The sequence below is a fragment of the Taeniopygia guttata genome, chromosome 3 (genome assembly GCF_048771995.1).
Source record: "Taeniopygia guttata chromosome 3, bTaeGut7.mat, whole genome shotgun sequence".
NCBI classification, from domain to species: Eukaryota; Metazoa; Chordata; class Aves; order Passeriformes; family Estrildidae; genus Taeniopygia; species Taeniopygia guttata.
The window spans coordinates 87,387,097-87,404,731 of record NC_133027.1 but is presented as its reverse complement, the minus strand read 5'-3'; the positions used below and the strand labels follow the sequence as shown (position 1 = coordinate 87,404,731).

Sequence of the window (17,635 nt, the reverse complement as noted above, 5' to 3'; positions counted from 1 at the left end):
TCTTCCAGGACCTCATCACCCTCACAGGGAAGGATTCTTTCCCAATAACCCACCTGAATTCCCCTTCTGTCACTGGGAAGCCATTCCCTCCATCTTGTCCTGTCACTATAATTCCTGATGAAGAATCCCTCCCACTTTTCCTTGTAGGCTCCTTCTGAGGTTTCCAGGGAATCGAACCTTCTCCAAGCAAACTTTCCAAGCCTGTCAATATCCCAAAGTGTCCCACTGGATATGACTGAGTCACTGGGAGGTCTCCATATTCTGTATTTTAATAGGAACAGCTCAAACAAGTAATTCACTTCCATATGTTCTCAGAGTACAAAACATTCCCCGGCTCCAGATCCAAGTGCTCAGCCCTTAAATATATCTACACTCCTTTCCTTTCATTGGGAATAACTGAGCTCCAGCAGGAATAAGTATCTCAAATATAACCTCTTGGAAATGTCCTCTGGTACAAAAATTCCCTTTTTTCTAGTGTATAATTCCATGAGAACACCTCCGCCATCCCTTTATCCCAAAAAATAGCTCTGTGCCACAGGTTGTGGGGGGGGGGTGGGGGTGTCTTTATTGCTGGATCTCACCAGGCAGGATTGTGCTTACCTTTCCCAAAGTTCTGCTCACAGCTTCAGCTGAGGAATTGCTGTGGGAATACTACAGGAACAGGCAAAGAAATTAGAAAAAGAATGGGAAAAGCTGTGGTTTTTTACACTGGGAAGCCCATCCCGAGTTTTGAAGCATTAAAGAGTGAGCTGCTGTTGCAAAAAAACAGGAGTCAGCCCAGCTAGACAAGGCTCCTTCCCTGATCAAGGGAAAACCCCCAAATCCTATTCCACTAACATGGAGCAGGAAAAGCCTCTGAACTGAGCCCCTTCCAGCACAGCTCCTTTTCACACACTTTATTCTAGGAGATATTTTGATCTCCTAAGTGCCCAATTCCATGGGAGCTGGAGCAGCTGGAAGGTGAGAAGTGACAGGATCCAAGTACCAGACCGCTCCAGTTTCCATGCAATTGTAAAACCAAGGAAGTAGCACTTGGCTGCCACCTGCCCCTATTTGCTGCTCAGAGACTCCAAACTCCTGGAATGAAACTCCATGAATGAAACTCCTGGGATGAAAGCTGCTCCCACTTGCTGGGATCTTTGGCAAAAGCAGAGAGAAACCAACATTTCCTGAAAAGCAAATTTAGCCAGACTTCTCCTGGATGAAATTCCACTGGGGAAAACACAGCAAATGTCATAGAGAAACATCGGTTCTTCTGATTGTCCACGTGGCATTGAATTCCCTGGAAAACAAACCTGCACCACCAAGGTACCTAAGCCACCCCCTGAATTCTCAAGGGATCAACTCCTACAAATTCCCTAGTGTGGTGCCACCCTGCCTGACCATCAGGAGATGGAGCTGGGGAAGGAATTTCCAGAGGAAAGCTGGAAATCCACTCTCTCCCAGCTTCCCACCACCAGCCTCCCTCAGGCCAAGGACTGTACAAAGGCTGCAGCCTAAGGAGCAGGAGGCAATCCCAAATCATTCTATGTTCACCAGGGCGTGGAGCTGGGGCTGCCCAGAGTCCGTCTGTGTGTGGAGCACAGTGAGTTCTCCCAGCACGGACTCCTGTGCTCCAGAGGCCTTACAGTCTGTGCTGGAATTCCCGCTTCCCGGGACTGCTGCCAGACTCTGGTAGGGGCCGTTCTCTGGGAAGGACAGCAGCTTTTCTGGGATTTTGGGGGACACCTCGTATTCCTCATCAGGAAGCTCCGTTTTGTGCCCCTCGTCATTCTTGGCGGGTCCTTCCACGATGACGAGGAAGGACTTCCAGGGGGTGTTTTTATCATGGATCTGCAAAGGAATAATCAGGAGAGAGAAAGTTGGATACAGAATGACAAGCGAAAGTTTGGATCAAGCTTGTATTTGATATTGGTAGAAAAGGTTTTTGTTATGGAGTCATGGAATGGTTTGGGTTGGAAGACCGGACCATAAAGATGATCCAGTCCCAACCCCTGCCATGGATGGGGACACCTTCCCCTGTCTCAGGTTGCTCCAAACCCTGTCCAACCTGGTTTGAACAAGTCCAGGAATGCAACACCCACAGGTTTTCTGGAAAACTGTGCCAGGGCCTTCCCAGCCTCCCACGGAAGAATTCCGTCCCAACATCCCACCTAACCCAACTTCTGACAGTTTGAACTGGAAGTCTGCTCCGGGCTTGCCCCGTCATTCCAGGGAAGGTGGCTCCGAGGAGGGGTGGGGGCGCTGAGCCGCCCGGCAGCGGAATGTGCTGCGGGGACTGCGGGATCGTACCGAGGTGTGCCGGCGCAGCGTGGACTTGTCGGTGAAGGTCCTGCCACAGGCGTTGCACATGAAGGGCTTCTCACCGGTGTGGATGCGGTGGTGCCGCTGCAGCGCGTTCAGCTGCGTGAACTGCTTCCCACACTGGTCACAGCAGTACGGCCGCTCGCCTGGGAATGCGGCATGGGAGACAGGCTGGGAATGCGGGCAGAGCAGAGCTGCTGTGCCTCGGGAATGCCCAGCAACCCCTGGCTGACAGGGAATGGTCAGGGAAAACATCCTGGTGGCACAAGTGTCACACTGCAACCCATGTGGAGGCAGCAAGTTCCTCCCAGCCCCACAAAGATGTGCTGCCACTCTGTTTTTCCACGGATTTTCCATTAGAGACTCAAGTCCTGCCCAGAATCCAATATTCCTCCTCCTTATTCACTCTTCTCTGAGCAAGAACCCCCTGAGCCACCCCCAGCCCCGGGATCACTCTGTAGATACCACAAACGCCCTGTTTGGAAAGAGATCCCATTTGTGGCAGCAGCTCTCTGGCCACAGAGAGCAGGCACAGACTTTCCCAGGCATTTTCCCAGGGAATGCTGTGAGAAGATCAGAGAAAAGAGTGAGAAACAATTCTTATCTTGCCTTGTTGCACCTGCTGTTGTGTGCATGTGGAATGTGTTATGGAGATTTGTTTACCAAAGGGTGATTTCTTAATTGGATACTGGATGGTGTTTGGATGGATTGACCAGTTAGGTCAAAGCTGTATCAGACTGGCTGTAAGGGTTACTGAGTTGTTTAGTAAGTTAGTATAATATAGGATAAGATGATATAACAAAGGAATTAATCAGCCTTCTGCAATCATGGAGTCAATGCTAATTATTACCCAGCTGGGGGCCTGCAGAAACACCCATTTTCCTCCTTCCCACGATAAACCTTCAGAGCTATACCAGAGCTCTCCATCACCAATGACCTTGGCAGCTTATTAAGGTATCTCCACAGCCTGTGGAAGCATTCCAGGGAATTGCTGTCATTCAGAACTAGTGGGAGAAGGGGAGAACATGACACATCAAGCAGTGCACATGGGGAAAATCCTGGCTGAGAATTCCTTGCTGGAATATTGCAGTGGTGAGGAGTGTATCCAAGAAAAGGAGAACATCCTACCTGTGTATCAAAAAAAAGGGGGACATCTTACCTGTGTGGACTTTGATGTGCTGGTACAGGGAATTCCTCTGGGCAAAGGTCCGGAAGCAAACCTCACATTTGAAGGGCTTAGATCCCGTGTGGATCCGGTTGTGGTGTTTCAAGTATTCCTTGGAGGCAAAGCTCTTCCCACAGGTTTCACACATGAAAGGCCTTTCCCCTAAAAAAGGGAAAAAGCAGGATTAAACAAGCATTAAGAGCATTTGGGAAATTCCGGAGCATGTCCTCGCTGTGGGGATACTTAAAGGTCACCCAGTTCCAAACCATTCCATGGGCAGGGACACCTTCCTCTATCCCAGGTTGCTCCAAACTACTCCCAACCTGGCCTGGAATTCCAGATATGGGGAATGCACAGCTTCTTTAGGAAAAGTCTTCCAGGGCCTCACCACTCTCACAGGGAGGAATTTCTTCCCAAAATTCAATTTAAATCAACCCTCCCTCAGCTTCAAATCACGGGATATCACTGGAAATTTTTCTCAGGCAAATCCCAGCTAAGAGACAACAATATCTCATTTTATCCATAAAAATGTGGACAAAAAGCATTTTATGAAGGCAACATTTTCACTGGAATGTTTGGGATTGGATTTTCCCAGTTTTCCAGCCTCACCTGTGTGGCAGCGCCTGTGGTAGATGAGCATGTGGTTCTGGGTGAAGCGGGCCCCACACTCATCACACACAAAGGGCTTCTCCCCCGTGTGGATCCTGCAAGGAAGAAGGAATGGTCAAACTCCAGGACGGGCCTTTCCCTCATTCCCATTGATCCTTACTGCTGGATCAACACCCATATCCAAAAATGTTATGGTAAAAGCAAATTTTTCAAGGTAAAATGCAGCCAAATTCCGAAAATTCTCTCCAGGTCGTGGCGCCAAATCCTTTGGGATGTGAGGGGCAGCTTCCCAGGGCGTTGGGATGGCTGCTTTTCCTGGAGAGACACATCCACAAGGCAAAATATATCCCCAAGGAGGAGAAATCCCCACGACCAGCTGCCACCACACCCAAATTAAGGCAGCATTGAGTTTCCAATATCCAAAATTCCTGAAAAGGCTCTGAGAATGGACAAAAATCAGGTTTACACCCTCAGAGAGGATTTTTTCCCCTCATAAAAGTGTCTCCAGCAGAAGACAGATAAAATAAGTGATAACATCAGGTTAAACCCCTCAGAGAAGATTTTTACTCTGATAAAATGGTCTCTATCATGAGACAAGGTAAAATGACTGATAAAATCAGGTTCAAGCCCCTCAGAGTTAATTTCTGCCCTGATAAAAACACCTTCAGAAAAATAAAACTGATAAAATCATGCTCAACCCCTCAGAGAGGATTTTTTGCCCTGATCAAAATGTCTGATCCGAGACACATGAAATAACTGATAAAATCACGTTTAAGTCCCTCAGAAATTACTTTTACCCTGATAAAAATACCGTGGGACAAATAAAATAACTGTAAAATCACGTTGACCCCCTCAGAGATGATTTTTGCCCTCATGACAAGGGCTCTGCCCAGAGACAGGTTAAAAAAAAGGGATAAAATTAGGTTAAACCCCTCAGTCTATTTCTGACCCTAATAAAAATGCCCTCAGAAAGATAAAATTGATAAAATCAAGCTAAAATCCCTCAGGATTGATTTTTCCCTTATCAAAATGCTCTGAGGTAGATAAAATACTGACAAAACCAGATTAAAACCCCTCAGAGATTATTTTTTTCCCTGATAAAAACAGCGTGGGACAGATAAAACCCAGTGGGTGCTGGATCAGCTCCGTGTGGGTAACATCGGTGACGCACCACTTCCTCCTATTCCCAGATCCATTGTTTTCCCTACTTTGCCCCCAAATCCATCATTTTCCCATTGAAAACCCTGCCAAATCCTTCCCAAATATTTCCGCACTTGTCTTTCTATCGAGTCTAAGGATGTGCTGGAGGAATCCCACCTGGATTTCCCTGCAGCACAGGCCTGGCCCATGTAGGATATGAGGAGAAAACAGGGATTTGGGAGGCTCTGAGGATTGGACTGCATTTGAGGAGAAAACAGGGATTTGAGAGGCTCTGAGGGCTGCACCCCATATGAAAACAGGGATTTGGGAGGCTCTGAGTGCTGCACCCCATATGAAAACAGGGATTTGGGAGGCTCTGAGGGCTGCACCCCATATGAAAACAGGGATTTGGGAGACCCTGAGGACTGGACTGCATCTGAGGAGAAAACAGGAATTTGGGCGGCTTTGAAGGCTGCACCCCGTATGAAGAGAAACCAAGGATTTAGCAGGCCCTGAGGGCTGCACCTTGAGTCCAGGGAAAGCTGCTCCTACCTCATGTGGGTTTTCAGCGCCGAAGGCTGGGAGAACTTGGCCTCGCACTCGGGGCAGCCGTAGGGCTTGTGTCCCGTGTGCGTTCTCTCGTGGAGCCGCAGGGCCGTCCTGGAGCTGAGCCCCTTGCCGCACTGGTGGCACTGGTGGCGCTCCCCGCCGCCCTCGTGCACCTGCAGGACGTGCCTCTTGACGTCCTTCTTCCTCTTGAAGCGCTTGGTGCAGAGCTCGCAGGGGAAGCGGCGCTCGCTGCTGTGCACGTGCCGCTGGTGGCTGCGCAGGTTGCAGCGGTTGGCGAAGGTCTGCGCGCACGTCTCACAGCGGAACTCCAGCGCCGAGGCCACCCCGTGGCTCTGCTGGATGTGCTTCAGGAAGCTCTTCTCGTACAGGAACTCCTTCCTGCACATGCTGCACTTGAAGGTGCCGCTGCGCTTCTTTTTGTCCACCTCGCCTTTGGGGAGGTTTTCCGGGGAGGTCCCCTCAGGTTTGCCAGAGTTCTCCTCCTGCTCCTGCTCTCCCTCCTCACCCTTGGGCTGCTTTTCCTCCTCGGCATTCCGCTGCTGCTCCCGCAGCCTCCGGGTGTATTTTTTCTTTGGGATCTCCACAAACACCTTCCTGCCAGCCAGCCGCCCGCTCGCCCTGCGGATCTTGGCATAAGGAGCCTTCAGCACTTCCTTCTTTTTGTCCATCTTCTCCTTGGACTTGGCAGCCGGCCCCTCAGGAGATGCTCCACGGCCAGGCGTGGCTACGGAACAATCTGGAGAATCCCACTCGGCCTTTGCCGTGGGCACAGTGCTCGGGCGGGTGGCACTTTCCTCCTCGGAATTCTGCGACTCCGAGAAGTTCTGCAGCTCCAGCAGCACGGATTCCAGCATCTGCTTCTTCAGCTGGAAGCAAGTCTCGGAGAGATCCAGGCACTTGAGCTTCTCGGCGATCTCAAGCATGCGCTGCACCCTGTCTTCCTCCACCTCCACACGTGCCGTGTACACAAACTCCAGGAAGGAGGCGAAATCTGCCACCTGCACCTCGTTGAGTAACACGTTGCTGTGGGGGCCATCCACGGGCTTCTCGTTGAGGAAAACCTCCTTGAAGAACTTGCTGGTGGCAGCCAGCACGGCCTTGTGTGCCGGGAACTCGGCGCGCACGCCCTGGTACTCCACGCTGACCGTGACATCGCACAGGTGGCCCAGCAGCCGCAGCTGCTGCATCTCGTTCAGCAGGTTGATGGGGGATGATTTGGATTCCAGCAGAACGGGGTTGCTTTCCATCTTCCTTCTCCCTGCTAACGAGATCCCACGTCAGCCAGTGGAATTCCACAGGTTTGCAGTGGCTGGGGCTGGGAGGAGATCCGAGATTGTTTAATCCAACCTTGGACCAATCTCCAGAACCTCAAGAAAACCACAAAGTGAATCTGAGCTTAAATCCCAACCCTAATTTTCCATGAAATCCTTCAGGCTGTCAGAAGCTGGGATAGGGATGGAGCAAACAGAGCTGAATCCAAGTTAAGGCACCTGGAATTAAGGAATGATTCCTAGCCTTGCCAGGCAACAATAAAAGGAAGGCAAGATTAAGCAAAAGTTAACTGTTGTCCTAAAAAAAACACCTGAAAATGCTGCCCACATAAAATTCCAAACTCTTATGTGATGGATAATCATATTCACACAACTGAAAATCCCACAAATGATGGGAGTTCCTCAAAATGGACTCACAGCCTGCACATTCTGAAGGCCCATTTCCAACACTCCATCAGGCCCTATTTCTTGGGAATGCCTGAAGCTGCTCCAAAGCTTGTAAAAGAGTGGAAATTTTGGGGTGTTTTTCCGAACATCTAACCACAGAACAAACCAGATTTCTATGGATTTAAAGGTGCTCTGAGGAATCTGTTGAGTCTAACCCTGCTACTACTGGAATCTGAAGAATTCCTTTCCATGGCTTGGGAATTAAATTATGTCTCACCCAATGCTTTTTAAACAATTTTTACCACAATAAAATGATTTTTAACTACTTCTCATGTTATTTGACAACTACCCCCCTAATTCCATTTGAGCACTGTCCATTTCTCAGGAATGTCCATTTCTTATTTCTCCTTCCAGAGGCAAAACTGGCTGGAAAGAGGCAAAAAGGCTCCAGCCCAAGGAGGAATGGGAGAGGATTCCCAGGCGGCTGCTGCTGAAGCCATGGAGAAACCCACAGTGCCCACTTCCAATCCCATTCGCAAAGGACTCTACATCACATGGGAATGATGAGGTGGGGGAAAGGACCGGGGGAAAAAGGGGAGAGGAAAGGGGGGAAGGGTGGGAGAAGAAAAGGGAGGGGAAAAGAACTGGGGGAAAGAGGAGAGGGGGAGAATGAGGGGTGAAGAGGGGAGAAAAGGAAGGGGGCGGGGGCAGCCCCACACTCACGGCTGCCGGCCCGCTCCCGGTCTGTCCCCGGCCCGCTCCCGGTCTGTCCCCGGCCCGCTCCCGGTCTGTCCCCGGCCCGCTCCCGGTCTGTCCCCGGCCCGCTCCCGGTCTGTCCCCGGCCCGCTCGGCCCCGGGCGCGGCCGGAAGCGCTGACGCGCCACGGCCCCGCCGTACGCGCGCCGGACGTGACGTCACGGAGAGAGAGCCGAGTGTTGCTAGGCAACGCGGCCTAGCCCCCGGATTTGGCATTCCCAAATCCCAGCGTTTTCCCCTGGGAAATCCGGGCGAATGAGGGAGGGACGGGCTAGGCGGAACTGGCATCTTTATTAAAGGAGGAATGGGTGATAGACAGCGGCTGCACTGCACCGTGTTTGTATAAACACACACCCTACCCTGCCCGTTCCGAATGGGATGCTCCCACAGCGTTGGGAAAAATAGACCTCTGGACAGATGCAAATATTTCAGTGGAATAAATACCCTCATGAGGAATTACACCTTTACCACCTGCAATGCAGCTCCCGAGGCAGCTGCAGTGACCATCGGGAATGATTCCCTGCATTCCAAAGGATAATACCCACCATTCTGCCTCCAACAGCCCATTTTGGGTCTAAAACTGACTTTATAAGTACAAAAGGGAGGGGTCAGTGTTCCCAGTGTCCCCAAGCCCAGGTGTCACGTGAGCTGCTGCTGCTTTAGCACTTCCTGGTTTATAAAGTTTCCCGTGGTCAACTGACCAAATTTCTGGCATGGGATCTCCTCCTGGATGTGCTTCTGCTAAAGTCTCTATTTTGGACCAATTGTGGTCTTTTTTTAGTGTGAGGTCAATCAAGAAGTTTCTCCAGTGAGCATTCCGGTCATGGATCTGCGAAAAAAGAAGGGAGTGGGAGAGGAAAATAATTAGATCTGATTTTTAACTGCCAAACATTTAACTGCATCCAGAGCTAAATCCAACAATTTTGGGATAACTCCATGATGCCGGCCTCCAAGTTTTAACTCAAACACAAACAAGGCTCTTTTGCCAAATCTGTGCTGAATTTCTGGCTTTGCTGCCATGGAACTCTTCCAAAATCAGCTGGAATTTCAGCACACAGGCAAAATATTGACTTGGAGCTGGAAGGGAACCTCCTGTTCTGTCTGTGCTGTCACTTCCAGGACCTGGAGGTCTCTGGGAAGAGCAGAGCTCAGCGTTTTCCAGTGGAATGCCGGGAATGTGTGAATTCCTGTTAATGTGCAGCACAAAGTTGGACAAACCATCCTGTTACGAGGTTGGAATAAGGGTTAAAGCACCGAAGACTCTGCGGTTAATCCACAAAAAATTTAAAATCCCAAGTCCTTTGTCAAATGCTTTCATGGAATTTTTTAATGGAAAAGATCTCAGAGATGATGATCATTAGGAAGTGCTGTAGCCAGTCACTTCCAGGGATGGTGACTCTTCCCCTAGAGCTGGGAGATGACTGGACTGGTAGCCAGCAGTGGGAGCTGCTGTGCCCTTGGAGCAAAATCCCCCAAAGTTCAGGAACAGATTTTAAGATGGTGGCTCACCACGCTGCCCTGAAACTTGTCCCTAGCACAGCCCCTTCCAAGGGCTGGAAATTCCCGCTGCCAGGGTGACACTGGCACCCTGAAGGAGGCACTGAGGATGGGGAAGATCCTGTGGATGTCCTACCGCTACGTGCCGGCGCAGGGTGGACATGTCGGTGAAGGTCCTCTCGCAGGCCCGGCACTTGTAGGGCTTCTCTCCCGTGTGGATGCGCTGGTGCCGCCGCAGAGCTCCCTGCTGCGTGAAGGCCTTCCCACACTGCTCGCAGAAATAGGGACGGGTCTCTGGAAATAACAACCCCAGCAAACACAGGGTTAGGGGCACTTAGGAGAGAGCAGCTGGCTCTTCAGCCCCTTCCCTGGAAGTGTCCAAGGCTGGATGGGGCTTGGAACAACCTGGGAGAGTGGAAGGTGTCCATGGCAGGGGGTGGAATGAGATGACCCCTAAGGTCCTTCCAGTCCCGACTATCCCATGATAAATATTTCCCAATACCTGCCAAGGCTACAGCCATCCTTTACTCCAAATTTCTTCAGCTGCACAATCCAGGCCTCAGTTTTCTAGCATAACACACAAAGCTCCCATTAGCCAGGGTCAGGATGATGCCTACTTCCCAACGGAATTTCCATCCTTGGAGCTGTCCAATGAATGCCTAGACATGGCACTCAGTACTCTGGGCTGCTGACAAAGTGCGGAGTGGGCATAACTTGGACTCGATGACCTTGGAGCTCCTTCCTAACCTCAGTGATTCTGGGATCCCCTAATTCAGCAATGGGATGGAATGTCCACATCCACAGTGGGAAGTACTACAAAGCCACCATTCCTTTTCCCAGCCTTGGAATTACCTGCATGGACGTTGCTGTGCTGGGCCAGGGAGGCTCTGAGTCCGAAGGCTTTCCCACAAACTTCACACCTGTAGGGTTTGGCTCCCAGGTGACAGCGCCTGTGGCACTTCAGGTACTCATTGGTGGCAAAGTCCTTCCCGCACACGTCACATCTGAAGAGCCGCTCGCCTGAGGGAAGAGAAACTGAACATTGGGAATTCTCACAGGGGAATTTTGTCCTTCAGAGTCAGCCTACAAATCACAGAACCCAGGCTGGAAAAGACCTCCAAGGTCATCGAATCCAACCTGTGCCCAATCCCCACCTCGGCAACCAGTGCCACATCCAGCTGTGCCCTGAGCACATCCAGGCATCCACCCATTCCAATGCCTGATAACCCTCTCCATGAAGGAGCTCTTCCTCATATTCAACCTGAGTCTCCCCTGGCACCACTTGAGGACATTCCTCTCACCCTATCACTTGTTCCTTGGGAGCAGAGCCCAGATTCCCCCTGGCTCCTGTCAGGGAATTGTGGAAAGCAACAAAGTCCCTCCAGAATCTCCTTTTCTCCAGGCTAAAAGTCCTTCTATCTCTATAAATTCCTTTGTGGTACTTGGATACGCTTCTATGAGTTACAAAAAAAAAAAAAGGAGGGGTTTTTATTTCGTATCTCAGCAATAAAACAGGAAAGAGATGGGAAAACCACCTGGAATATTTCATTCCCACCTGTGTGTGTCCTTTTGTGGCCAGTGAGTTTTCCTCTGTCGGCAAAGGAAGCGCCGCAGTCCTCACAAATGTAGGGCTTCTCCCCAGTGTGGGATCTAATGCAGAGAAAACACCAAAGATTAGTAATTAATTAGGTCTTGATCCCTAAAATACTGGATTTGAAACCATGTTTGGATTTTAAATGTAGTGGGAAAAGGAAATTCTGCTCCCTCAGAAAACTGAGTGTCTCCAGGTACAGGTGCTACACTCCAGGAGTAAAAGTCCCATTTAAAACTGACCTTTTAAAATTCAAAATTCCCATTTAAAATTTACCTTTTCCTCACTTTCAGGCCCTAAAAAATCCACATTTTTCTCCCAGACAACTCAGAGCATGGGAAAGGAGAAAGAAGAGAAAATGACAGAAAATTACAAAGAATCAGAAAAATCTGAGCCTAATGTTTGGTCTTAACTTATTCCAACCTAAGAAGATGCTGTCCAAAATCAGTCCTGATTTTGAGCTGTCAGGACAAAGGATTATCATCGATCTTCTCTGGAGAAAGATGGGAAATTCCATGGGATGATTCACTTTCTCCTGGGAGAGGGCACATCTACACAGGGAACAACTCATCATGTGAACCTCCAGCTGAGTAGTGTGGATTTGGAGCTGCACATGAGGATGAAATCCCATGGCAATTCCTTGCTCCAAGAGGGAGCATGGCTCAGAATCCATTTTCCAGGAACCCTGACTCACTCTTCATCACTGAGGATCATAGTGGGATTTTAGAGCCTGTCCGAAATGACAGATATTCCTTGCAAGTATGGACAGGGTATCCATGTCATAATACCGACCATGGGAAATTGCAACATGAGGCCAAAGCCTTTGCACAAGGGAATTAATCACAGATCCCACTGAACCCAATATCCTGATGTTCCTGCTCTAAGGGGCAAGGAACGGGCATGGCTGGAATCTGACCTGGTATGGATCTTGAGCTGGGAAGGCTGAGCAAACCTGGAGTGACACACACCACACTCATAGGGCTTCTCGCCAGTGTGTGTCCGCATGTGGAACACCAGCGCCGTGTCGGAGCTCAGGATCTTGCCGCACACGGAGCACAGCGGCCGCTTGGCCCTGCCCTCATGCTTCCGCATGGAGTGAGTCCTCACATCCCGCTTCCTCTTGAAGGTGGCCTGGCAGAGGCTGCAGGAGAACCTCCTCTCCTCACTGTGCACACAGGCACGGTGCTCCTTCCAGCTGGTATAGCTGGCGAAGGCCTTGCTGCACACCTCGCAGCGGTACACCTTGCCAGGCAGGCTCTGATGCACATCCCGGCAGTGATCCACGTACTTTTTCCGGGAAACAAACTGCTCCTGGCACTTGTCGCAGTGGATCACGTAGATGGATTTTTTGTTGGCCACACTTTCACTGGCCTTCTTTAGTTTAAACCCTGGTTCAGGTTCTTTGCTGTCCTTCTCTGTTGAGGCTTCATCCTCCTCCTCCTCAGAACATACCTCGTTGTCCCTGCCTCCTTCAACTTCCGAGTATCCTGTGTCATAGTCTCCCTGCTCCTCGCCCTTCACACTCATTCCACCTCCATCTTCATTCACTCTTTTAGCTTCCTGGGATTCTTCTTGCTCCTTGCTCCTTTCTGCTTCAGCAATGAATGAATTCCTGGCATCTTCCTCACACCCTGAGGTTTCCGGTGTGCCGTCCCAAGTCTCTCCGTTGGGATCTTTGTCACGGCTTGTGGGGTTTGGGCCATGTGTGGGTGGAACCACCATCCAATAAACAGGCAGGAGTTGCCTCTCTTCCCCAGACTCATGGATTTTCCTGTTAAAAATGGAGGTCAACTTCCATTAAGTTTAATTGAAACTTATTAATTGTTTAATTGTTCCAATTCAGGCCTTGGGGGAAGAGTCCTTTCCTTTGAATTGTTCCTTGCACATTTAAGAAATTCCCAGCATGTTTGGAAAGTCTGAAAATAGGGAGATTTCGGGAAGAGCTGGACCAGATAATTAAAGAAAATTAAAATGCCTCAGTTCATTAAGATCTGTATTTTTCACATGACTAGGAATGTAGGATGGACTTTTCCTCCCAGGCCATGAAATTATGGATTTAAACTAAAGGAAATAGAGATTAAATGCCTAGATAGAGACACAAAATTCCTATTTAAAACCCCAAATCTGAGGATTCCAAAGAAATCTGGTTGCACAAGTCCCCCTTAATCCAGTGGGAAATTCCCTAAATTGCCCATCTAGGAGACCTCAATCCAGTCATCAGCACTGCAAGGCCAAATGAAAAATCCCTATTTTAGCATGCTTTGACTCAGATCCAAGGAATTCTGGAACTGAGACAGGGAGGACTCCAGGAATGATTTATCACGGAATCCCAAGGAAGTGCATTCCTAGGAATGCCATACCTGAGATGGGAGGTGTAGGCAGCCCTGTGGGTGAAGCTGGCAGGGCAGTGCTGGCACCTGTAGCACCCGTCCCCCGTGTGTGTCCGAATGTGCACAGCCAGGCTGCACTTGGAGCTGATGGCCTTGTCACAGTAGGGACACACCTGGGATTCCTGCTTCTGCTCCTTCTCCCTGCAGAGGGAATGACCATCCTTGTTTTCCAGGCTGGTGATATCCACACCCAGTCCGGTTGGGGAATGTGTCTTATTGCACTTGGGCAGCTTTGCTGGCCTGGATTTTGGGGCTGGAAAAGCTGTGGCCTCCTGCTCCAGGCCTCCCGCTTGGCCACCAATGAGCTCATAGCCCGGCAGCAGCTCCTTATGTTTCTGCCTATCCCAAAGTTTCCTCTGCATGGGAATTGCCATGACCTGGGAAGAGTTCCTGGGGTTTTCCTCTTGCTGGATACAAGGCCACTGTGATCCCCTGTTTTCACCCCTCTGCCCTTTCATGTGGAGGCTCAAATCCAAGCCCTTCCTGCCCTCTGCTTTCACTTCCTCACAGATATCAAGCAAATCCTTGCATTCTAGCCTTTCCGCTATTTCCTTCATCCTCTGGAGTTTTCCCGCCTCGATCTCCACCTCTGCTGTGTACACAAACTCCAGGAAGGAGGTGAACTCCTCGGTGTAGATGTCCTGCAGAGTCACTGTGCACTTCTGGGTGTCCAGTATCTCCTGGTGCAGGAAGAGCCCCTTGAAGTAGTTGCTGGAAGCTGCCAGGACGGCTTTATGAGCCAGGATTTCCTCCTGAATTCCCAGATGTTGGGTGAGGACTGTCACGTCGCAAAGGTGCCCAAGCTGGTAGAGGGAATACAGAGCCCTCAGGAGGTTGGGAGCAGCAACCTTGGACTTCATCAGGATTTTCTTCTTCTCCATCCTGCCAGAAGAAACAGAAAAACGTTGGAATAATTTTTCCTGTCTTTCCATTCATATGGCAGGGAAAGCTCAGTGGAATTCCATGCCATAATTCCTTGTTCACCCTTCACAGGTGGAATTGCAGAACCACTGATATTGGAAAAGACCTCCAACCTTTGATGGGTCACCACCACCTGAACTAAACCATCTCCCAGGAGCAGGAAATTGAGGGAATATAGGCAAAAGAGTGTTTCCTAAATTCTACTGGAAAAGGATTGCTCACATCCAGATTCCTACTGGGTAATTCCAACAGCCAGCAGGGATCTCTGCAATGCTCTCAACCCAACACCTGCCAACTATTCCCATGTGGAGACAGAACCCCAGCACACTGGAAGCAGTGCAGATCCCAAGGTTCAGCTCCAAAATCCACAGGAGCTTCCAGCCCATCTGCTCCCTCCGTGTTTTCCAGCAGGAAATCCTGATTTGTGTGCAGTGCTTAGAGAAATCAATGAGAGCAGCACGTGCTAATTTCCTGCTGCTCCTTTGCAAGATTCCCATCTGCGATAAGATCCTGATCCGCGTTCCCACTGGAGCTCCTCTAACACCAGGATCTGACACGGAGCCCAATGGAAGAGATAAATTCCAAGATCATTTCCGAGTTCAGCTTCTTCTGAATTAAAGCCCCCCAGCAACTGAGGCATCTTTCCACAAATCCATCGATTCCCACCATTCTTTCCTTCAGAAAAAAACCCTGAGATTTGTATTTTCTGTTCCCATTTGGAAGCTGATCTTTAGTTTTCCAAAGTGCTGCCAAATACTTACATCTCCAAAACACTCACTCCAAGGATTTAAACAAAAACCCCACTTCCTCCTCATTTTATGTGTTTGTTTGTAACTTCTTTCCAGTTTTTTTCCTTGGCAGTTTGGGAATAAATAGTTTTAAAATGTGCACACAAGTGCAAGATTTGCAGAAAGCATAATTAATCCAAGAGATTATTTGCAAAGACAATTTAATTGCACCAGAAATGATGCAAAACTCTAACTGTATTTCAATTCAATTACAGGGTTCCTGAAGAGAAACTGGAATCAGTGCAATTGGAATTGGTACAAGTCCTTTAAAAAATAAAGCCCAACAGTGGCCTGAATCTCTGAAAAAATATTTATTGTTGTATTATTTTATAATCTCCATTTACCTGTTGGAAAATTTCTGTTTTATCCACCTGAAAATCTCAATTTATGCTCCACAGCATCCCTATTTATCGTTCAGGGTCAATCTCCATTTACCCCTCCAATCTCCATTCATTTTCCAGGAAAAAAAAAAAAAAAAAAAAAAAAAAAAAAAAAAAAATCTCCGTTTATGCTCCAGAGATTTTCCTTTCTCCCTCCAGCAAACTGCTGGCCAAATCCTCTAAAAGTCCTAAAGTTTGGGGTTTTTTTTTGAAACACAGAGCACTTGGATTTCTCCCTAACCGCGTTACCTTCGGGATACCCCTGGAAAGGCTCCTCCCCGGAGGAACACAAGGCTGGCCCGGCACCGACGCTCACCATCCTCCGGGAATGCTGCCGCGCCGTGTTGCTCCCTGTGCCACTGGCACAGCCGGGATCATCTTCTGGATTTTGAATGCAGCCAAAATTTTGGATCCGTGCGCAGATATCCGGGAAGCGCTGCGAGGAAAGCAGAGATAGGGAATGTTTATCCCAGCGCTTGGCATAAGCATAAGCGGGAGGCTCAGCGCTCCGGGACGTGAGGGGTCACCTGTGCGCTTCCGGAGGCGGCAGCAGCCGGGAATCCCCTCCCGCCCGGCAGGAGCAGCCGAGATCGCTCCCGCCGCTCCCGGGGGTGATTCCCGGGGCTCCATCCCGAGGGTCGTTCCCAGCCCCGGCCCGCCCTCACCTCGCCGCCACCGCCTCCCGCCCGAAAGCGCCGTGGCGGCCGCGGCCTCAGCGCCTCAGCGCCGCCGCCATTTTGAGTGCGGGCAGGGCGTTCCCGCAGAACGGGGAAAAAATCCCTTTAGACCCCACCTTGGATCGACCCCAATTCGCAAAAAAAACAAAACAAAACAAAACAAAAAAACCACCACAAACCCACCACTCCCCAAACGACTCATTTCGGAAACAATTTGTTTTCTTTCACACTTTCAGAAAGCCAGATTTTATGAGGTTAAATGATGCGTGTCCCCTGTTTGATGTAGCAGCTCCTCAGCCTCTCCCAGTGTGGATACTGGGATATCCATGAGGATACCGGGATATCTGTGAGGATACTGGGATAGCCACTGGGAGATCAGTGCCAGAGTTAAGAGAGATGTTTATATAAACCAGTATAAAGCTCGGAACTTTAGTGGGGTAAATCTGGCATTAGGAGAAACATGGGGTCTCCCTGTTTCTTCCCACTGGTGATCCCCTATTCCTGTCTTTTATCACATAAAATAATATCAAAGTGGGCTATCAAGCACTTCCAATCTTTTTTTCCAAGATAAAGTCCTCTTTTGAAGCATTCCCCCCCTCCCCCCCGCTTAAGGTTTTAAAATCTTCACATTTTAACAGCTTATAAAAATGTTGGATGACTGTAATTCCCTGAGGAAATGTAAAGTAAATTCCTTCATAAAAAATAAATCAGGAAAGGCAGACATCTGTGTTACCCACATTTTCAATCCTGATTATTTTGTTTGTAGCCAGGGAATGTTTCTATTGTCCAGACACAGCTTTCGAAGCGGGAAGAACGAGCAGCAATATGAGTGATCCATGTTGAAAATGTCAGGATAATATTCCTGTATCTTCACACAAGGGAATGGTGTTTGCTTTTCCTTTATCGGAAGACTGGTGTGCTTGGCAGCTCTCACCCAGAGGAGTTGGGAAGCTCCCAGCCAATTTAGTCTGAATTCCACAAGGATGGAGGGAATTTCTGGATATGCTGCTGGGCTGTATCCGTGTGTCCATCCCAGGAGGGATTTTCCCAAGGCTGGATTTCGCTCTGCCTTTGCCACCAGTTTTGTTTCTCAGGAGATTCACTTGATTCTCCAAATCTTCCGGGCGCTTGGATGCACTTCAGGGGCTCTCTAGAACCCATGGAATTCTCCATGTCTCTCATGTGGGGA

The 17,635-nt window shown here is 49.5% G+C and overlaps 2 protein-coding genes across 7 annotated transcripts; both read right to left on the bottom strand.

Annotated features, from left to right (window-relative positions):
• Window positions 1-253: 253 nt before the first annotated feature.
• On the bottom strand, window positions 254-8,339 carry GZF1 (GDNF inducible zinc finger protein 1). 2 transcript variants are annotated; one of them, XM_030268665.4, is made up of 6 exons: window positions 8,170-8,339; window positions 5,771-7,049; window positions 4,079-4,173; window positions 3,464-3,631; window positions 2,293-2,450; window positions 254-1,833 (listed from the first exon to the last, which is right to left on the bottom strand). In XM_030268665.4, exons 2-6 carry the CDS (start codon window positions 7,033-7,035, stop codon window positions 1,522-1,524), a joined length of 1,998 nt encoding a protein of 665 aa, XP_030124525.4. In that variant the 5' UTR covers window positions 7,036-7,049; window positions 8,170-8,339; the 3' UTR covers window positions 254-1,521. The 2 variants fall into 2 exon arrangements, with proteins under 2 accessions (XP_030124525.4, XP_072783442.1); XM_072927341.1 differs by having other exon boundaries at window positions 5,771-7,046.
• Window positions 8,340-8,474: 135 nt separating this feature from the next.
• Window positions 8,475-16,577, bottom strand: LOC100231535 (GDNF-inducible zinc finger protein 1). Of its 5 annotated transcripts, none has more exons than XM_030268661.4 (8): window positions 16,297-16,575; window positions 16,086-16,205; window positions 13,651-14,562; window positions 12,207-13,061; window positions 11,255-11,349; window positions 10,552-10,719; window positions 9,836-9,993; window positions 8,475-9,031 (listed from the first exon to the last, which is right to left on the bottom strand). In XM_030268661.4, the coding sequence occupies exons 2-8, from the start codon at window positions 16,145-16,147 to the stop codon at window positions 8,789-8,791; spliced, it is 2,493 nt and encodes an 830-aa protein (XP_030124521.4). In that variant the 5' UTR covers window positions 16,148-16,205; window positions 16,297-16,575; the 3' UTR covers window positions 8,475-8,788. The 5 variants fall into 5 exon arrangements, with proteins under 5 accessions (XP_030124521.4, XP_030124522.4, XP_072783441.1 ...); XM_030268662.4 differs by having other exon boundaries at window positions 16,435-16,553; XM_072927340.1 differs by having other exon boundaries at window positions 16,019-16,205; window positions 16,435-16,512.
• Window positions 16,578-17,635: the final 1,058 nt, after the last annotated feature.